Raw genomic sequence first — 23,426 nt, 5'->3', positions numbered from 1 at the left:
CCTCTTCAACACCTAGTCACCTCTATCTCCCTTCTCACTCTTCTTTTCTCCATGTAAGTCTGTGAACCTCTCTGGGTGTTCCTCACTGTGGAGAATCTTTTACCCATTAACCTAGATGTTCTATCACCTGTGCTGTATGGATGGAGAATTCTTGAGGCTACTGTAAGAATAACACTGAAAGCCACAAGCAGGAGGCTTAAATCCAAAACTTGAGAACACCAGAAAACTCCTGACTCTAGGGAACATTAATTGACAAGATCTCATCCAAAAGCCTCCATACCTACACTGAAACCAAGTTCCACCCAGGAGTGAACAAGTTCCAGAGCAAGACATACCACACTAATTCTCCAACAACACAGGAACACAGCCATGAGCATTAAAACACAGGCTTCCCAAAGTCACACCAAATCCATAGAAACCCCAAAACTCACTAATGGACACTTCATTGCACTCCAGAGAAAAGAGGTCCAGCTCCACCCACCAGAACACTGAAGCAAGCTTCCCTAAGCAGGAAACCTTGACAAGCCATTAGTCCAACCCCACCCACAGGGAGGAACCTACACCAAAAAGAGGAACCACAAACTGCCATAATACAGAAAGGCCACCACATACACAACAATCTAAACAAGATGAAAAGATGAAATATTTAGGTGGTAAAAGAACATGATAAATGCTCACCAAACCAAACCAAACCAAAGAGGAGGAGATAGGGAGTCTACCTGAAAAAAAAATGCAGAATAATGATAGTAAAGATGATTCAAAATCTTGAAAACAAAATGGACTTACAGATAAATAGACTAGAGACAAGGATTGAGAAGATGCAAGAAATGTTTAACAAGCATAGAAAAAATAATAAAGAGTCATCAATAATGAATAATGCAATAACCAAGATCAAAAACACTCTGGAGGGAAGCAACAGTAGAATAACTGAGGCAGAATACAGCATAAGTGAGGTGGAAGATGGAATGGCAGAAATGAATGAAGCAGAAAGGAAAAAAGAATTTAAAGAAATAAGAACAGCCTCAGATACCTCTGGGACAGTGTTAAATGCCCCAACATTCAAGTCATAGGAGTCCCAGAAGAAGAATACAAAAAGAAAGACCATGAAAAAATACCTGAGGAGATAATCATTGAAAACTTCCTTAAAATGGGGAAAGAAATAGCCACCCAAGTCCAAGAAACCCAGAGATTTCCAAACAGGATAAACCCAAGGTGAAACATCCCAGACACATATTAATCAAATTAACGAAGGTCAAACACAAAGAGCAAATATAAAAAGCAAAAAGGGAAATTAAATAACACACAAGGGAATCCCCATGAGGATAACAGCTGATCAATCAGTTGAAACTCTTCAGGCCAAAGGGGACTGGCAGGACATAAAGTGATGAAAGAGAAAAACCTACAAAACAGATTACTGTACCCAGCAAGGATATCATTCAAATATGAAGGAGAAATCAAAAGCTTTACAGGTAAGCAAAAACTGAGAGAATTCAACACCACAAAACCAGCTCTTCAACAAATACTAAAGGATCTTCTCTAGACAGGAAACACAGAAAATGTGTATAAACTCGAACCCAAAACAACAAAGTAAATGGCAATGGGACCATACTTATCAATAATTACCTTAAATGTAAGTGGGTTGAATGCCCCAACCATAAGACAAAGACTGGATGAATGGATACAAAAACAAAACCCCTATATATGCTGTCTACAAGAGACCCACTTCAAAACAAGGTAGACATACAGACTGAAAGTGAAGAGCTGGAAAGAGACATTTCACACAAATGGGTACTAAAGTAAAGCAGGAGTAGTGATACTCATATCAAATAAAATAGACTTTGAAATAAAGGCCATGAAAAGAGACAAAGACGGACCCTACATATGACCAAAGGATCAATTCAAGAAGATATAACAATTATAAATATATATGCATCCAACATAGGAGCACTGCCATATGTAAGGCAAATGCTAACAAGTATGAAAGGGGAAATTAACAGTAACATAATAATAGTGGGAGACTTTAATACCCCACTCACACCTATGGATAGATCAACTAAACAGAAAATTAGCTGGGAAACACAAACTTTAAATGATACAATGGACCAGTTAGACCTAACTGATACCTATAGGACATTTCATCCCCAAAAAATGAATTTCAACTTTTTCTCAAGTGCACACGGAACATTCTCCAGGATAGAGCATATCCTGGGCCATAACTCTAGTGTAACTTTTCTTATCACAATGTGATTAAGATTAGGTGTCAACTATTAAAAACTATTAAAAATGCAAGCATACAGAGGCTAAACAACACACTTTTGAATAACCAATAAATCACAGAAGAAATAAAAAAAGAGTTAAAAATATGCATAGAAACAAATGAAAATGAAAACACAACAACCCAAAACCTGTGGGATTCAGTAAGAGCAGTGCTAAGGGGAAGATTCATAGCAATACAAGCTTACCTCAAGAAAACAAGAGAAAAATCAAGTAAATAATGTAACTTTACACATAAAGCAACTAGAAAAAGAAGAAATGAAGAAACTCAGGGTTAGTTGAAGGAAAGAAATCAAAAAAAATTAGGGCAGAAATAAATGAAAAAGAAATAAAGGAGACTGTAGCAAAACTCAACAAAACTAAAAGCTGGTTCTTTGAGAAGATAAATAAAATTCATCCATAGAAAAGGATGAATTTCTAAGAAAATGAACTCTTAGAAAAGCATAACTTTCCAAAACTGAACCAGGAAGAAATAGAAAAACTTAACAGACCTATCACAAGCACAAAAATGGAAACTGTAATCAGAAATCTTCCAAGAAACAAAATCCCAGGAACAGATGGCTTCACAGCAGAATTCTACCAAAAATTTAGAGAAGAGATAACATCTATCCTGCTCAAACTCTTCCAGAAAGTTGCATAGAAAGGTAAACTGTCAAACTCATTCTATGAGACCATCACCCTAATACCAAAACCAGACAAAGATGTCAAAAAATAAAAAAAACTACACGCCAATATCACTGATGAAGAAAGATGCAAAAATCTTCACCAAAATTCGAACAACCACAATCCAGCAAGATATTTTAAAGATCATTCATCATAACCAAGTGAGCTTTATCCCAGGGATGCAAGGATTCTAAAATATTTACAAATCAATCAATGTGATATGCCATATTAACAAATAATTGAAAGATAAAAACCATATACCTGTGGCAGATTCATTTTGATATTTGGCAAAACTAAAACAATTATGTAAAGTTTAAAAATAAAATAAAATAAAAATTAAAAAAAAACATATGATTATCTCAATAGATGCTGAGAAAGCCTTTGAAAAAATTCGACATCTATTTATGATAAAAAAAAAAAACTTCCAGAAATCAGGCATAGAAGGAACATACCTCAACATAATAAAAGCCATATATGATAAACCCACAGCAAGCATTATCCTCAATGATGAAAAATTGAAAACATTTCCCCTAAAGGTAGGAACAAGACAAGGGTGCCCACTCTCACCACTACTATTCAGCATAGTTTTGGACGTTTTAGCAACAGCAATCAGAGAAGAAAAAGAAATAAAAGGAATGCAGATTGAAAAAAGGAGAAAAAACTCTCACTGTTTGCAGATGACATGATCCTCTACATAGAAAACCCTAAAGACTCCACAAGAAAATTACTAGAGCTAATCAATGAATATAGTAAAGTGGTAGGGCATAAAATTAACACGGAGAAATCCTTGCATTCCTATACAATAACAATGAGAAAACAGAAAGAGAAATTAAGGAAACAATTACATTCACCATTGCAACGAAAAGAATAAAATACTTAGGAATAAATTTACCTAAAGAAACAAAAGGCCTGTATATAGAAAACTGTAAAACACTAATGAAAGGAATCAAAGATGGCATAAATAAATGGAGAAATATACCATGTTCATGGATCGGAGGAATCAATATAATGAAAATGAGTATACTACCCAAAGAAACGGAGAAGGCAATGGAACCCCGCTCCAGTACTCTTGCCTGGAAAATCCCATGGATGGAGGAGCCTGATAGGCTGCAGTCCATGGGGTCGCTAGGAGTCGAACACGACTGAGCGACTTCACTTTCACTTTTCACTTTCATGCATTGGAGAAGGCAATGGCAACCCACTCCAGTGTTCTCGTCTGGAGAATCCCAGGGACGGCGGGGCCTGGTGGGCTGCCATCTCTGGGGTCGCACAGAGTCGGACACGACTGAAGCGACTTAGCAGCAGCAGCAACCCAAAGTAATCTATATATTCAATGCAAACCTTATCAAGCCACCAATGGTATTTTTCACAGAACTAGAACAAATAATTTCACAATTTGTATGGAAATACAAAGAACCTCGAATAGCCAAAGCAATCTTGAGAAAGAAGAATGAAACTGGAGGAATCAACCTGACTGACTTCAGACTATACTGCAAGGCTACAGTCATCAAGACAGTATGGTACTGGCATAAAGACAGAAATATAGATCAATGAAACAAAATAGAAAGCCCAGAGATAAATCCATGCACTTATGAACACCTTATCTTTGACAAAGTAGGCACAAATACACACTAAGAGAAGACGATCTCTTCAACAAGTGGTTCAAGGAAAAATGGTCAAGCATCTGTAAAAGAATGAAACTAGAACACTTTCTAACACCATACACAAAAATAAACTCAAAATGGATTAAAGATCTAAAGGTAAGACCAGAAACTATAAAACTCCTAGAGGAGAACATATGCAAAACATTCTCTGACATTAATCACAGCAGGATCCTCTATGACCCTCCTACCAGAGTAATGAAAATAAAAGCAAAAATAAATGAAAGGGACCTAATTAAATTTAAAACTTTTGTATAATGAAGGAAACTCTAAGCAGGGTGAAAAGACAGCCTTCAGAATGGAAGAAAATAGTAGCCAATGAAGCAAATGACAAAGAATTAATCTCAAAAATATACAAGTAACTCCTGTAGCTCAATACGAGAAAAATAAACAACCCAAGAAAAAATTGGGCCAAAGATCTAAACAGACATTTCTCCAAAAAAAGACATACAGATGTCTAACAAACACATGAAAAGATGCTCAACATCACTCATTTTCAGAGAAATGCAAATCAGAAACACAATGAGGTACCATCTCATGCCAGTCAGAATGGCTGCCGTCAAAAAGTCTACAAGCAATAAATTTTATAGAGGGTGTGGAGAAAAGGGAACCCTCTTACACTGTTGGTGGGAGCGCAAACTAGTACAGCCACTATGGAGAACAGTGTGGAGATTTTTAAAAACCTGGAAATAGAACTGCCATACGACCCAGCAATCCCACTGCTGGGCATACACACTGAGGAAATCAAAATTGAAAGAGACATGTGCATCCCAATGTTCACTGCAACACAGTTTAAAATAGCTAGGACAAGGAAGCAACCTAGATGTCGATCAGCAGATGAATGGATAAGAAAGCTGAGGTATATATACACAATGGAATATTACTCAGTTATTAAAAAGAATGCATTTGAATCAGTTCTAATGAGGTGGATGAAACTGGAGTCTATTATACAGAGTGAAGTAAGCCAGAAAGAAAAACACCACTACAGTATATTAACGCATGTATATGGAATTTAGAAAGATGGTGATGATGACCCCATATTCAAGACAGCAAAAGAGACACAGATGTAAACAACAGAATGTTGGACTCTGTTGGAAAAGGTGAGGGTGGGATGATTTGAAAGAATAGCATTGAAACATGTATATTACCATATGTGAACTAGATCACCAGTCCAGGTTTGATGCATGAGACAGGGTGCTCAAGACTGGTGCATTGGGATAACCCTGAGGGATGGGATGGGGAGAGAGGTTGGAGGGGGTTTCGGGACGGGCGATACATGTACTCTCATGGCTGATTCATGTCAATGTTTGGCAAAAACCACTATAGTATTATAAAATAATTAGCCTCCAATTAAAATAAGTAAATTAATTAAAAAATAATGACAAATTCAATGACAAATTAGTTAAAAAAAAAAAAACTAATGAGAATAGCTAATGAATTACTCTTCCTCCCAGGGTCAAAACGATGCTCACTTATGTTCATCTAGGACAGATAATAGACAATTATACCTGTACACATCATTACCTACTGCACAAGTTTTCATTTCATATGATGAAAAGTTCACATTTGTAAATTTCCTACCAAGTACAATTTGATAAGTTGTTCTAACGTAACTCTGTACACAACCAACAGTTATGTTCAGATTTGGAGATGGAAAAAAAAACATTTTTCATACTCTTTGGTACTATTTTAATAGGCATTTTACCTTTGCTTAATTTATATATCTAAGAATAAACTATATTTAAGTTTTTTTTTTTGAGGAACGTATCTTCAAGCATATATATAGTTTTGTAGGAAAAGGAGCCTGAATGTGAAGAAAATGTACACACTACAGTTGCTCTTTAGAGAGGAATATTCTTGTATTTTCCTTTTGGCCCATATATCTCTCATGCACACATACACAGGTGCATGTGTACACAGTTACACAGATTTGTGTGGACATATACATGTCCAAAACTCATGTTAAACTGGTATCAAGCAATTAGATGTGTCTTAAGCAATTAGATTCATTTCTAGTTTAAGTAATCACCGTACTATACTCCATAATGGCTCTATCAGTTTACATTCTCACCAAATATGTAGGAAGGTTCCCTTTTCTGCATATCCTCTCCAGCATTTATTGTTTGTAGATTTTTTTGATGATGGCCATTCTGACTGGTGGACTTCCCTGGTAGCTCAGACGGTAAAGCGTCTGCCTACAATGCGGCAGACCTGGGTTCAATCCCTGGGTCGGGAAGATCCCCTGGAGAAGGAAATGGCAATCCACTCCAGTATTCTTGCCTGGAAAATCCCATGGACTGAAGAGCCTGGTAGGCTACGGTCCATGGAGTCACAAAGAGTCGGACACGACTGAGCAACTTCACTTTCATTTCACTTTCATTCTGACTGGTGTGAGGTGATACCTCACTGTAATTTTGATTTGCATTTCTCTAATAATTAATGAGATTTAGCATCTTTTCATGTGTTTATTGGTCATCTGTCTTCTTTGCAGAAATTTCTGCCCAGATCTTTTGCCCATTTTTTGATTGAGCTGGGTTTTTTTCTTTCTGATTTTGAGCTGCTTATATATTATGGAGATTAATCACTTGTCAGTTGTTCCATTTGCAATTATTTTCTCCTATTCTGAGGATTGTCTTTTAATCTTGTTTATCATTTCCTTTGCCTTTCAAAAACCTTTCAGTTTAATTAGATTCCATTTGTTTTATTTTCATTTCCGTTACTCTATGAGATGGGTCAAAGAATAAATCTGCCATATAACCCAGCAGTCCCACTTACAGGGACTATACCCTGAGAAAGCCACAACTCTAAAAGACACAAGTACCCCAATATTCATTGCATCACCATTTACAGTAGCCAGGACATGAAAACAACCTAGATATCCATCTACAGATGAATGGATAAAGCAGAAGTGGTACATATATACAATGGAGTATTATTAAACCATAAAAAATAATGAATTTGAGTCAGTTCCAGTGAGGTGGATGAACCTAGAGCCTGTTATACAGAGCGAAGTAAGTCAGAAAGAGAAAAACAAATATTGTGTATTAACACATATATATGAAATCTCAGAAAATGTTATTGATGAATTTATTTGCAGGGAAGGAATGGAGACATAGATTTAGAGACTGCATCTGTGGATACAGTCAGGCAAGGAGAGAGTGGGATGAATGGAGAAAGTAACATTGACATATATACACTACCATATGTAAAATAGATAACTGGTAAGAAGTTGCTGTGTAACACATAGAGCCCAGACTGGAGCTCCGTGATGACCTAGAGAGGTGGGATAGGGAGAAGGTTGGGAGGTTCAAGACGGGGGTGATATATGTATAATTATGGCTGATTTGTGTTGTTGTAGGGCAGAAATCAACACAGCATTGTAAAGCAATTTTACTCTAATTTAAAAAAATAATAAAAATAGATTCAATCAATGAAAACCTGATTCTCTCAGTTCAAACTGTGAAATATTGTGTGTAAACACATCTAAAGTTATTGAATAGATTTCAGAAGCACTTATGCACTGCAAAATGTAATTACTGTGTCTTATCCCTTTAAGTTCCTGCTGTTTACAGTCTCTTTATGATGTCATCACTCAGCGTTACCAGTTTGAACTTACAGTGTTAAAGTCCTGGCAACCTATAGGCAGGGGAAATGTCTCTTCCAAGATTGTAAGTCCTCTTTTCAATAATTTTTAGTGTTTTTAACGGTTAGTATGCTCAATTTAGCTTCATATTTATATTTTAATATAATGTTCCTCTAATAGTAGCTACTTATAGATTAAAATTTGTATTTTACTAGCATCATGCTCTACCCAACTGAGCTACCTAGCCATGAATGAAAGTTGTATTTTAAACAGAGGTACAAACTTTCCATAACATCTTAAGTGTTTTACTTTGAAATTTAACTAGTTCAGGCTCTTTCACAAAATAGCTGCATGGCCTTGAATATTTTAATCACTCTGAATGTGTGTATACGTGTACTTATAACCACATCTTATTTTAGGGAGAAGGGAAGTAATTACTGTGTGTGAAGGCACTTCAAAATGAAAAGCATAATAAAACATAGTAAGACTTTATTATGGTACTCTGGTATACTTAATTTTCTATGTAAAGAACATTAGGCCATCCTGTTTTTCTGATAAAAAGGAAGACTTTATATTATCGCCAATTAAGACATTATAGTTAGTTGATTTTTCAAGGTATCATTAAGTGGATGATAAAATTTTATTCATAGGAATTAAACAAAAGTATTTCTTCAGGATTTAGTGGCTACATCATTCAGTGTTAGTCTCTATTTTAAAAGCCAATCTCCTTTAAAAGAGTATTACTGACAGTAATACAAAAAATTATGATGATGTAAGTGATATTGACTTAGAGCTAACAGCTAATATCCATATATATTAAGTTGAACCATATAAAACTATCAATATTCAGCCATTTTAACTCACAAAATGGAAAATTCTTATGACACAACCTATTTTTAAAAGCATGTAAAAATCAGTAAGAAAGCTATAGTTAAGATGGAAGAGGTAATTTGCAGAAAAAAAGTCAAAGATCAGTAAAAATATGAAAAACTGCACAACTTCAACAATGAAAATAAAGTTTAGAAAACCTTTGTCTCAGAAATTAAAATTCTAAAGAATTATAGAGATCTATTCCCTTTTAAAATGATATATTTCTATAATGTTTGGATTTTTTTTTCCAAAAAGTATGTATTATTTTTAGAATCAGAAAATGCAACATAGTTTGAAAAAAAAAAAAAGGAAAGAATTATTTTATCTAGAAATTAATGATTTAGTTCCCTAGTGCTTTTAAAATGTATTTCTAGTTTGATGTTGCCTATGTCTATTCTTGCCTCTTACATCACAAAGGGCTCAGATTATGTCACTACTGGACATTATTATCTCTTTTAAACACAGTGTTATAAGTAAATCCTTCTCTAGTGAGAAGTATTTTCTCCCATATCCCTTCATAAAACAGAACTCAGAGGTACTGTAGATTTGTTTCCTCAATGGCATTTCCAAATCTTTTCTCTTCTCTATTCCTTAAAAAGAGCTTGCTTGGAATCTCGTGCCATCAGATTATGTCACCTGATAGCTTTCTCTACTATATCCATTTGCTGATTCCATTGTTGCTCCACTTCATTTTGCCATGATTTTCTTATGCGGCCTACTACCATGCTGTACAGTACTATCAACTGTACTCTTGTCAATTCCTTGTGATTTTTCTGTTGTTGTTCAGCCTCTCAGTCATCACCAACTGTTTGTTACACCATGGACTGCAGCACACCAGGCTTCCCTTTCCTTCAACATATCCCAGAGCTTGCTCAAACTCATGTCCATTGAGTCGGTGATGTCATACAATGATTTCTACCTCTGTTGTCCCCTTCTACTTCTGCCTTCAGTCTTTCCCAGCATCAGGGTCTTTTCCAATGAGTCAGTTCTTCAAATAAGGTGGCCAAAGTATTAGTGTTTTGGCTTCAGTATCAGTCCTTCCAATGAATATTCAGGATTGATTTCCTTTAGAATTAAGTGATTTGATGTCCTTGCAGTCTAAGGGACTCTCAAGAGTCTTCTACAACACCACAGTTCATAGGCATAAATTCTTCCATGCTCAGCCTTCTTTATGGTCCAACTCTCACATATGTACATTACTACTGGAAACACCATAGCTTTGACTAGATGGATTTTTGTCCACAAAGTAATGCCCCTGCTTTTTAATTTGCTGTCTAGGGTTTCAATGATTTTTTTCTTCAAGGAGCAAGTGTCTTTTAATTTCATGGCTACAGTCACCATCTGCAGTTATTTTGGAGCCCAAGAAAATAAAGTCCGGCACTGTTTCCATTGCTTCTCCATTTATTTGTCATGAAGTGATGAAACTGGATGCCATTATCTTCATTTTTTTTAATGTTGAGTTTTAAGCCAGCTTTTGCAGTCTCCATTTTCACTTTCATTAAGAGACCCTTTAGTTCCTCTTCACTTTCTGCCATAAGGGTGGCGACATCTGCATATCTGAGGTTACTGAAATTTCTCCCAGCAATCTTGAGTCCAGCTTGTGCTTCATTTAACCTGACATTTCACTTGATGTACTTTGCATATAAATTAAATGAACAGGGTGACAATATACAGTTTTGACGTGCTCCTTTCCCAATTTGGAACTAGTCCATGGTTTCATTTCCTGTTCTGTTGCCTCTTGACCTGCATACAGGTTTCTCAGGAGGCAGGTAAGGTGGTCTGGTATTCCTATCTGCTTAGGAATTTTCCACAGTTTGTTGTGATTCACACAGCCACAGGCTTTAGCATAGTCAATGAATCAGAAATAGATGTCTTTCTGGAACTCTCTTGCTTTTTCTATGATCCAACAGATGTTGGCAATTTGATCTCTGGTTCCTCTGCCTTTTCTAAATCCAACTTAAACATCTGGAATTTCTTGGCTTACATACTGTTGGAGCCTAGCTTGGTGAATTTTGGGCATTACTTTGATAGTGTGTGAAAGAGTGATTGTGGGGTAGCTTGAACATTCTTTGTCATTGCCTTTGTTTGGGACTGGAGTAAAAACTGACCTTTTCCAGTCTTGTGGCCACTGCGGAGTTTTCCATATTTGCTGGCATATTGAGTGCAGAACTTTCACAGCATTGTCTTTGAGGATTTCAAATAGATCAGCTGGCATTTCACCAACTCCACTAGCTTTGTTCGTAGTGATGCTTCTTAAGGCCCACTTGACTGTGGACTCCAGGATATCTGGCTCTAAGTGAGTGATCACACCATCATGGCCATCTAGGTCATGAAGATCTTTTTTTGTATAGTTCTTCTGTCTATTCTTGCTGCCTCTTCTTGATATCTTCTCCTTCTGTTAGGTCCATACAGTTTCTGTCCTTTATTGTTCCTATCTTTGTATTAAATGTTTCCTTATTATCTCTAGTTTTCTTGAAGACATCTCTAGTCTTTCCACTCTTGTTTTCCTCTATTTCTTTCCATTGTTCACTTAAAAAGGCTTTTTACAACCCCCCATGTATATGTGTCCTTTTCTACTTTGCCTTTTGCTTCTTTTCTTTTCTCAGCTATTTGTAAGGGCACCCTAAGGCAACCATTTTGCCTTTTTGCATTTCTTTCTTGGTGATGGTTTTGATCACTGCCTCCTGTACAATGTCACAAACTTTCATCTGTAGTTTTTCAAGCTCTCTGTCTATCAGATCTAATCTCTTGAATCTATATGTCACTTCCATTGTTTAATCGTATGGGACTTGTTTTAGGTCATACCTGAATGACCTATTGTTTTTGCCTACTTTCTTCAAATGAAGTCTAAATTTGACACTAAGGAGTTCATGATCTGAGCCACAGTCAGCTCCCAATTTTCTTTCAGACTGTATAAAACTTCTCCATCTTAAGCTGCAAAGAACAATCAGTCTGATTTTGGTATTGACCATCTGTTGATGTTCATGTGTAGAGTCGTCTGTTGTGTTATTGGAAGAGGATGTTTGCTATGATCAGTGTGTTCTCTTGGCAAAACTCTGTTAGCCTTTGCCCTGCTTCATTTTGTACTCCAAGGCCAAGCTTGCTCATTACTCCAGGTATCTCTTGACTTCCTACTTTTGCATTCCAGTCAGCTATGATGAAAACGACATCTCTTTTTTTGGTATTAGTTCTAGAAGGTCTTGTAGGTCTTCATAGAACCATTCAACTTGAGCTTCTTTGGCATTAGTGGTCAGGGCACAGATTTGGATTACTATGATATTGAATGGTTTGTCTTAGAAACAGAGATCATTCTGTCGTTTTTGAGATTGCACCCAAGTCCATTCTAAAGGAGATCAGTCCTGGGTGTTCTTTGGAAGGAATGATGTTAAAGTTGAAACTCCAGTACTTTGGCCACCTCATGAGAAGAGTTGACTCATTGGAAAAGACTCTGATGCTGGGAGGGGTTGGGGACAGGAGGAAAAGGGGACGACAAAGGATGAGGTGGCTGGATGGCATCACCGACTCGATGGACGTGAGTTTGAGTGAACACCAGGAGTTGGTATTGGACAGGGAGGCCTAGCGTGCTGAAATTCATGGGGTCACAAAGAGTCGGACACAACTTAGTGAACTAAACTGAACTGATTACAATTTTTACTCTCTTATTAACTATGAGGTCTACTCCATTTCTTCTAAGGGATTCTTGCCCACAGTAGTAGATGTAAAGGTCATCTGAATTAAATTCATGCATCCCAGCCCACTTTAGTTCACTGATTCCTAAAATGTCAATGTTCACTTTTGCCATCTCCTGTTTGACCACTTCCAATTTACTTTGACTCATGGACTTAACATTCCAGGTTTCTATGCATTATTGTTCTTACAGCATTGGACTTTACTTTAACTACCAGACACATCCAGAACTCGGCATTGTTTCCACTTTGGCTCAACTTATTCATTCCTTCTGGAGATATTTCTCCACTCTTCTCCAGTAGCATATTGGGCACATACTGATCTGAGGAGTTCATCTTTCAGTTTCGTATCCCTTTGCTTTTCCATACTGTCCATGGGGTTCTCAAGGCAAGAATGTTGAAGTGGCTTGCCATTCCTTTCTTCAGTGAACCATTTTTATCAGAATCTCCATCATGACTCACCTGTCTTGGGTATCCCTACACGCCATGGCTCATAGTTTCACTGTGTCACATAAGGCTGTGATGTATGTGATCAGTTTGGTTAGTTTTCTGTAATTGTCCTATTCATTCTGTTTGCCTTATGATGGATAAGGATAAGAAGCTTGTGGAAGCTTCCTGATGCTAGGTACTGAAAGTGAAAGTGAAGTCGCTCAGTCGTGTCTGACTCTGCAACCACATGGACTGTAGCCTATCAGCCTATCAGCCTCCATCCATGGGATTTTCCAGGCAAGAGTTCTGGAGTGGATTGCCATTTCCTTCTCCAGGGGATCTGCCTGACCCAGAAATTGAACCCAGGTCCCTCGCATTGCAGGCAGATGCTTTACTGTCTGAGCCACCAGGGAAGCCCTGCTTGGTACTGGCTGTGGGCAAACTGGGTTTTGCTCTGATAGGTGGGGCCTTGCTTAGTAGAATTGTAATCCAATTTTCTGCTGATGTGGTGCTGTGTCCCCTCCCTGTACTTTGGCCTGAGGCAAAACTATGGTAAGAGTAATGGCAGTAATGGTGACCTCTTTCAAAAGACTTATGCCAGCACCATGTGGATCCCAGGACTGTTGAAGTCAGTGCCCCTTACCCTGCAGCATGCCACTGTTGAGCCATGCCTTCACCAGAGACTCCTGGACACTCACAGGCAACTCTGGCTCCGTCTATTGCGGGGTCACTGCTCCTTTCTCCTGGGTCCTGGTGTGCACAAGATTTTGTTTATGCCATCCAAAAGTTTGATTCCCCAGTCCTGTGGGTGTTCTGTAGTCAAATCCCACTGGCGTTCAAATTCCCTTGGGGTTCACAGTCCCTTTGCCAGATCCCCAGGTTGGGAAATCTGTTGTGGGCCATAGAACTTTTGTAACACTACAAGAACTTCTTTGGTATTACTTTTCTCCAGTTTGTTAGTCCTTTACTCTGTGGCTTTATGATGGGGCTAATGTCAATCTCCTCCAAAAGGTCTGATGCCACATATCATGCCTCCCAGGCCTTCTGCAGTCAGAGATCCTGTCCCTGAGGCAGGCCACTTACTGACCTGTGCCTCTGCAGGAAACACTCAAACACTCAAAGGCAGGTATGGCTCAGTCTCCTGTGCGGTCCCTAGGTCCTGTGAACACAAGACTTTGTTTGCACCCTTCAAGCATCTCTGGCCTGTATAAGGTTTGATTCTAAATGAAATTTTGCCCCTCCTGCCATCTTGTTGGGACTTCTTCTTTGCCCTTGGATGTGGGGTATCATATTTTGGTTGGATCCAACTTTTTCCTGTCGATGGTTGTTCAGCAGCTAATTTCAATTTTGGAGTTCTCACAGGAAAAGGTGAGTGCACATCCTTCTTCTCCACCATCTTTAATGTCCAATTATCTTGCCTTTCATCTAATTTCAATGGCTCACTTCCATACATAGCCCTCCAAAACCTCACTTTATAGCATTTCACTCTTCAACCACTGCCTCAGGTAACTTTAATAACCCCACTCCAACAATGTTTCCACCCCTCCAAAACTTACCATTGATTTACAATCATTGAACTCATCAATCCCTTCTCCATGGCTTTACTAATATTCTTACCCATTATAAATTCTTACCTATCTTAGATTCTTACACTCTCATGGTGAATCAGCACAAGTGTTTCCCTTCATAGAGCCTCAATTCCATCTCCCCACTCTCCTTTTGACATTTCTGCTAACAAAAACCCTAATTTTAGTTAAATCCGATTCTCCTATTACTCCACAGTGGTTGGTGGCACTTTTGCAACTGAACATGACTAAGGAAAGACATGTAACCATGATGATTGGCTTCAATTCATATTTATGATGACAAACTGCAAGTGTACTGTTAATGGTACCTGGCAATAATATTAAACTTCTATCATCTATTTATAGCTCTCCTATTCTTGAAGATGAGTGTTCCTCACTTTTTCCTCTCTTCTCAAATCTATAATAGCTACACTCTATCCTACTCTCAGCTAGGGGAAAATTTCATCATCATCACTACTGAATATATACTAATCTACAGGCATATTACAACCCTATTTTCTGCCTTCTCTTTTATTATAGCAAATGCCCTTTTCCTGCTCATGCCTGAGTATAATTTGAAGTGTGACAATTTCTTAAGGCAGTCAAAACAAATTACCATAAATTGAGTGGCTTAATTGTCTAATACTTCAGGAAGCTTTAAGTCCAAAGTTAAGGTGTCAGCAGATTTGGCTCCTTGAGGCTCTGAGGGAGGCCTATGCCTCTACCCTAGGTTACAGCAGTTGCTGGCAATCATTGGTATTCTTTGGTTTATAGATGCATCACTTCAATCTCTGCCTCCAACATCACAAAATTCACTCTCCCTGTGTGTGTGCCAAGTTTCCCCTTTTCATAATGACACCAGTCATTGTAGTCGGCCCCACTTTAATCCAGAATTATCTCATCTTAACTTGATTACATCTGTAAAAGACACTATTCCCAAGTAAGGTCAAATTCACAAGTACCAACTGGTAAGACTTGTGTTTATCTTTATAAGGGACACAAATCAACTCACAACACTGGGTGCTGGATTTTCTCCACCAAAAGTATAGCTCCTATACTGGTAAGACTTGTGTTTATCTTTATAAGGGGCACAAATCAACTCACAACACTGGGTGCTGGATTTTCTCCACCAAAAGTATAGCTCCTATTCTGTTCTTCTCTATTCTCATTGTCTTTCCTTTTATTACAGAATTTTGCTGATACAGTTAACATGTAATATTGTTTAAGTTTAAGGTGTACAATGTGATGATTTTTTATGCATGCATATTGCAAAATAATTACCACAGTAGGATTACTTAACACTTCCATTACATCACAAAAATACTATTTCTTTTTGTGGTGAGAACATTTATGGTCTACTCTCATACCAAATTTCAAGTATATAATATAGTGTTGTTAACTATATTCAACACAATAAATACCAGAAATTATCCATATTTTAACTGAACGTTTGTACACTTTGAATGATACCTCTGAATTTCCCCCCACCTCTCAGTTTGTTCTTTAAGTATGGCTTCTTTAGAATCCATTTATAAGTGAGATTGTACTGTATATGTCTTTCACTAACTTACTTCACTTATCATAATGCCCTCAAGGTCCTTCCATGTTGTCATAAATGCCAGAACTCCCTTCTTTATCATGGCTAAATTAGATAAATGATTGATAGATGATAGATAAGTCTCATATCTCTTCAAGTGTGATTTCTTTTCCTTTAGATATATGTCCAGTAGTAGAGTTGCTATAAAAATATGGTAGTTTTGTTTTTAATTTTTGAAGAACCTCCCTGTTGTTGCCCACAGTGGCTATACCAATTGACATCTGTACCAAAGTGCCCAAATTTCCTTTTATCCACAGCTTCACCAATACTTGTCTCTACTATTTTTGATAAGAGCCATTCTAACATATATGAGATGATATCACACTCTAGTTTTGATATTAGTTACCCTGATTATTATGTTGGGCATCTTTTCATATACTTGTTGGCCATTTTTATAAATACTCTGGCAAAGTATCTCCAGTTTCTTTGCTCACTTTAAAAAAAAAATAGGGTTGTTTGGATTATTTCTGCTGATGAGCTGTATCAGTGTCTCATATATTTTGAATATTAACCCTTTATCAGATAGACAATTTGAAAACATGTTGTCTCATTCCATAGGCTGTTGTTGTTTTTTGGTATTGTTTCTTTTGCTGTAAAAAAGCTTTTCAGCTTATTCATTTCTCTTTTTGTTAGCCTGTACTTTCTTGCTGTCATATCAAAAAAAAAAAAATCAGTGACAAGAGAATATCAAAAAGCTTTTTTCCTGTTTTCTTCTAGGAGCTGAACAGTTTCAGCTTCTATGTTGAAGTCATTAATACATTTCAAACTTATTTTTTGAGTTGTGTAATATAGGAGTCCACTTTTATTCTTTTCCATGTGGATATCCAGTTTTCAAATAAACATTTATTGAAGAGCTATCTTTTCCCCATTTTTTTATCTTGGTATTTCTGGGTTGTCGATTCTGTTATAATAGTCTGTATCATTTTTTTATGCAAGTACATTCTAGTTTTTAAGAGTAGTTTACAATCAGGAACTGTGAGTCTTCAACATTTGTTCTTTCTCAAGAATGCTTTGGATATTCATAGTCTTTTGTGGTTTTGTACAAATTTTAGATTTGTGTTTTCAATTTTTGTGAAAAACCCCATTGACATTTTCATAAGGATTGCATTTAAACTATAAATGGCTTTTGGTTGGTAGTCTGGACATTTTAACAATATTATTCTTCTGATTCATGAACTTGAAATGCCTTTCCATTTATTTGTATCTTATATATTTTCTTTCATCAAAATCTTATAGCTTTTAGTGTGTAGCTATTTAACTTCTTTGGCTAAATATATTTATAAGGATTGTGTTACTTTAAACTTTTGTAAATCAGATAGTTTTCTTTAGTTTTCAGATATTTTGGTTTTAGTGTATTAAAGTGAAACTGATTTCTATATGTTTTGTATCCTGCAAATGTACTGAACTTGCTGATTAGTTCTAATAGTTTTTGGTAGAATCTTCAAGACTTTCTATATTCAAGACCACATATTTGCAAACAAAAATAATTTGACTTATTCCTAATTTGGATGCTGTGTATTTATTTTCTTGCCTAATTGCTCTGGCTAAGGTTTCCTCTACTATGTTGACTAAGAGTGGCAAGAGTGGTTGTACTTGTTCCTGATCACAGAGGAAAAGCTTTCAACATTTAAACATTTAGTGTAATGTAAAATGAGAGTTTGTCATTGATGGCCTTTATTACATTAAGGTACATTTCTTCTATAGCCAATTTGTTGAGAGTATTTTTTCTATATGGAAGAATGTTATATTTTGTCAATGCTTTTTCTGTGCCTATTGAAATTATTATGTGATTTTCAGTTTTCATTCTATTAATATAGAGTCACATTTACAGATTTGTAATCATACTGTATAATATTTGTAATATCATGGTGATTGGAAAAGATGTCTGATATTATTTCAATCTTCTTAAACTTTCTAAAACATGTTCTTTGACATATGATCTTTTGTGGAGACTGTTCTGTGTGCTCTTCAGAGGCATATGTATCCTGATGTTATTGGATGGACTGTTAGGCCCTTTTGGTATAAAATATATTCCAAATTTAATTGTTCCTTATTGATTTTTATATCTGTAGAATCTATCTATTGTTGCAAGTTGGTATTGAAGTCCCACACTATTATTGTATTAGTGCATATTTTTGCCTAAAGACCTGTTAGTATCTACTTAATATATTTAGGTATTCTAATCTTTGCTGAATATATATTTATCATTGTTATATCTTCTTATGAATTGATCTCTTTATAATCATAAAAGGACCTTCTTTTTCTCTGATTATGGTTTTTGACCTAATGTCTATTTTTTCTGATGAAAGCTCTCTTTTGATTTCCACTTGTATGGAATATATTTTTCCATCACTTCATTTTGAATCTATATGTGATCTTAAAACTGAAGTGACTCTCTTGTGAGTATCATATAGTTATGTCTTGTTTTTACATTCATTCAGCTACTCTATGTATTTTATTTGGAGAATTTAATCCATTTACTTTTAGAGTAATTACTAATAAATAAAAACTTACTAATGTCATGTTATTCTTTCTTATTGTTTTATAGTTCTCTTGTTTCTTTCTTCCTTCATCTCTTGCTGCCTTCCTTTTTAAATTGATTAATATCATAGTAAGTTGTTTTTATTCCCCTTTTCCTTTATCTTTTGTGTATCTACTAAAAGTTTTTGCCTTGCAGTTCCATCAGTTTAAAAAAACTCTTAATGTTATAGTTTATTTTTCACTGGTAAATACTTAACTTCAATTAAGTTAACATATAATCATATTATGGTATTAAAGTATTCTGAATTTGACTATATACTCCTTTTCCAAGTGTGTTGAATATATTCATGTCTTTTCATGTTATCAGTTATTATCCTTTAATTTCACATTGAAGAACTTTCATTTCTTGTAAGAAACATCTAATGGTAATGAACTCTGTAATTTTTTTTTTTTTTTTGGTCTGAGTTCTTTTTTTCTCATTTATTTAGGAAGGAAAACTTTTGTTAGATAAAATGTTCTTTGTTGGCAGGGTGTTTTTTGTTTTTTGTTTTTTCAACTGGAAGTTAATTACTTTATAATATTGTGGTGTGGTTTTTGCCATACAATGACGTGAATCAGCCATGGGTGTACATGTGTCTCCCCATCTTGAACTTCCTTCCTCATCCCATCCCTCTGGGTTGTCCCAGTGCATCTGCTTTGAGTGCCCTGCTTCATGCATCAAACTTGCACTGGTCATCTATTTTACATATGGTAATATACATGTTTCAATAATATTCTCTCAAATCATTCCACCCCTTCCTTCTCTGACATAGTCCAAGTCTGTTCTTTATGCCTGTGTCTCTTTTTCTGTTTTGCACACAGGGTTGTTATTACTGTCTTTCTAAATTCCATATATATGCATTAATATACTGTATTGATGTTTCTCTTCTGACTTACTCTGTATAATAGGCTCCAGGTTCATCCACTTCATTAGAACTGACTCAAATGTGTTGTTTTTTATAGCTGAGTAATATTCCTTTTTTCTCCTTCAGCCCTTTGAATATACCATCTCATTCTCTCCTGAATTGTAAGATTTCTTCAATAATTCATGAATTGTTTCTCTTAATGGTATCCTGTAGATCACATAGGATTTCTTCAGTCTTTTTCATTTGTGTTCTTTGTTCTATTCTGAATGAATAATTTCAAAAGTCCTGTTTTTCCATTCTTAGGCTTTTTCTTCTGTTTGATCTATTCAGCTTTGTGCTCTGCTGTGTATTGCATTTTTATTTAATTCACTATATTCTTCAGCTTGAGAATTTTTTTTTAATGATTTCCACCACTTTATTAAACTGTTAAATTTGTTAGTGTATTGTTTCCCTAATTTCAGTGAATTGTCTTCCTGTGCTTTCTTGTAGCTTATTGAACTCTAAAACAGCTGTTTTGAATTCTTTATTAGATAAATCATAAATCACTATGTCTTTGTGATTGGTTGCTGGAAGATAATTATGATACTTTTGTGGTATCATGTTTCTTTGATTTTTCACATTTCTTGAAGTCTTACATTACTGGCTTCACATTTGAAGAAGCAGTAACCTCCTCTATTCTTTGGGAGATAAATACCTTCCATCAGACCTGCTAGGGGTTCTGGGGTTTCCTCAGACCCTCTATGGCTGTTTCTTGATCCCTTTTGCAGCAGAATTCTTAAGCTTGTAACCATCTTTCGATCTTACAGTGTACCAGGGCCACTGCTGAAAGTCTCCATTTTACTTTCCTAGTGGCAGAACCAAAGCTCATGTTTGTGGTTTCTTTTTGGCCCACAGATTCATGCCAGCTTTCTGTGCATGCTCACTAACTCTCTTTCAAAGCTCACACTCACCATTATTAAAAATATATACAAGGAACCAGCCACAGGGTGGGAGTATGTATGGATAAAGCACATGATATTCTGGGGATGCCTGAGGGCCAGTTGTGGATATTCCTGAGCAAGTCATCTCCTGCAGCTCGTGGGTAGGCTTCATGATGTAGTTTGCAACACTATCAGATCAGATCAGATCAGTCGCTCAGTCGTGTCCGACTCTTTGCAACCCCATGAATCGCAGCACGCCAGGCCTCCCTGTCCATTACCAACTCCCGGAGCTCACTCAGACTCACATCCATCGAGTCAGTGATACTATCCAGTCATCTCATCTTCTGTCATCCCCTTCTCCTCCTGCCCCCAATCCCTCCCAGCATCAGAGTCTTTTTCAATGAGTCAACTCTTCGCATGAGGTGGCCAAAGTACTGGAGTTTCAGCTTTAGCATCATTCCTTCCAAAGAAATCCCAGGGCTATAGGATTTATTTTCCTTTAATGCCCTAGGAGGGTCATATCTGCTGCTCTCTCAGCTTCTTCTTGCTTCCATCCATGCTGCTCATGACTCAGTATTCTATATGTGGTGACAGAGAAATGATCCTTTTTGACAGCATCATACACTGCAAGGAAGCTGGATGCTCACTCACACAACCTTACTGTCTCTTATGGGAGAAATTATAGGCCAAGGAGATTTCTTTTAGCAGTATACTGTGCTACCTTAAGCGAGGGATGATGTCTATAAAGTCAAGTATTGCTCTGACCCTCTCCAAGCACCCAAATTTATATTTTTTGCTCTCATTATAACCTATAATCATTCTCCTGGAAATTTGGACTTCCACAAAGGCTGTCTTATCTGTGGGAGATTGTCTAAAACAATGTTCTCCAGGGACTCCTGGACGCTAGTTGAGGGGGGTTGAGGCTAGTTCTTGGGCCACAATGGAAACAAGGCCTATCATCAAACTGCTTTATTCTTCTCTAACCCCATTGTTTCCCTCTTTATAAGAACTCTGGTGACTATATCTAGTGTCTTCTAGGGTAATCAAATAATTTCCTGTTCACAAGGTTTTAATTTAGTCACATGTGCAAAGTCCTTTTTTCCATATAAAACAACATTCACAGGTTTCAGGGATTTGGATATGAATACTTTGAGGAGTCATTTATCAACTTTTTACAATGCTCAATATTAATTAGCTGAATGAATAAATTAATGAAAATCACATAATACTTTCTTGTTCAAATTTGAAGGATTGACTCATTCAGTTACCAGGGGATACAACTGCAAGAATAGTAATGAATGAAAACAAGTGGAGCAAAAACAATAGGACAATAAGGAAGTCAGCTTTATAAAAGGTAGATTTGAAGTAAGATACACATAAACTGAAAAAGAATGGAGATTTTTTTTTAATGTAAAGTGATTAGCCTCCAGTTAAAATAAACAAATTTATATTAAAAGAACAGAAAATTTTGAAGGAAAATTTTCACTTCAGAAAAATTTAAATGAGTAAAAAATTGTAAAATTATATGAAATGATATAGTATCTTTGAAAGCATATTTTAAACAGCAACTATTTTAAACAGAAAGGATAATAAGCATATTAATTATTATTGTTATTACTATTGTCATGACTATACTATCTCTCTTAAGATATTGAAAGAACAAATGTCTTTTCTATACTTTTTTTTTTTTTTTTACATTTCCATTACTGTAAAAAGAAAGAGTATTAGAGTTAATGATAACTGGATAACAGAAGCCAAATCTGTCGTTCTATTCCATTATGGTTATATATTTTTGTGTCATGTTTAAGAAACATTTACTCCACTATCACTAAGATAGTCTCCTTTGTTACCTCCTGGAAACTTTACTCTTTTACCTTTCACTTTTGGGTCTACTTTGCATCTAGGATTGATTTGAGTGTGTAATGTGAGATCAGGTCAAGAATCACTTTTTTTTTTCCCTAGAAGATATCCAGTTGATTAGTACTGTTTATTGAAAATCTAATTTTTCTTCAATGTGTAACAACTTTGAGACAATTCATATGACCATATCTATATAGGTCTCTCTTTTTTTAACTCCTTAGTCTGTATTGTAGGCTACTTGTCTTCAGGCTGATACTTCTTGTTATTGCTCAGTTGCTCAGTGGTGTATGACTCTGTGATCCCACGGATTGCAGCATGCCAAGCTTCCCTATCCTTCACCATCTCCCAGAGCTTGCTCAAACTCATGTCCATTGAGTCAGTGATGCCATCCCACCATCTCATCCTCTATCATCCCCTTCTTCTTCTGACTTCTATTTTTCCCAGAATCAGGGTCTTCTCTAATGAGTTAGCTCTTTGCATCAAGTACCAAAAGTATTGGCGATTCAGCTTCAACATAAGTCCTTGCTTCCCTGATAGCTCAGTTGTTAAAGAATTCACCTGCAATTCAAGAGACCCTGGCTCAATTCCTGGGTTGGGAAGATCCCCTGAGAAGTGATAGACTACCCACTTCAGTATTTTGGGGCTTCCTTTGTGGCTCAGCTGGCAAAGAATCCTCCTGCAATGAGGGAGACCTTGGTTCAAATCCCTGGGTTGGGAAAATCCCCTGGAGCAGGGAAAGGTGACCCACTCCAGTATTCTGGCCTGGAGAATTCCATAGGCTGTATAGTCCATTGGGTTACAAAGAGTTGGACGTGAATAATCAGGGTTTATTTTCTTTAGGATTGACTGGTTTGATCTCCTTGCAGCCCAGGGACTCTCAACCTGGTCTTCTCCAACACCAGAGTTCAAAAGCATCAGTTCTTCGGCGCTCA

General features: G+C 36.5%; 1 protein-coding gene across 1 annotated transcript in view; it reads left to right on the top strand.

The window, feature by feature from the left end:
- Window positions 1-8,189: 8,189 nt before the first annotated feature.
- CYLC1 (cylicin 1) overlaps window positions 8,190-23,426 on the top strand; it is a 44,199-nt gene continuing 28,962 nt past the window's right edge. The window contains exon 1 of the mRNA XM_061409599.1: window positions 8,190-8,266. Coding sequence (XP_061265583.1) covers window positions 8,250-8,266 — 17 coding nt within the window. The 5' untranslated portion in view covers window positions 8,190-8,249. The remainder of the gene's footprint in view (window positions 8,267-23,426) is intronic.

The sequence above is a fragment of the Bos javanicus genome, chromosome X, assembly GCF_032452875.1.
Source record: "Bos javanicus breed banteng chromosome X, ARS-OSU_banteng_1.0, whole genome shotgun sequence".
In the NCBI taxonomy this organism is placed as follows: Eukaryota; Metazoa; Chordata; class Mammalia; order Artiodactyla; family Bovidae; genus Bos; species Bos javanicus.
The sequence above is the reverse complement of the archived record's forward strand: the minus strand, read 5'-3'. Positions and strand labels throughout refer to the sequence as shown.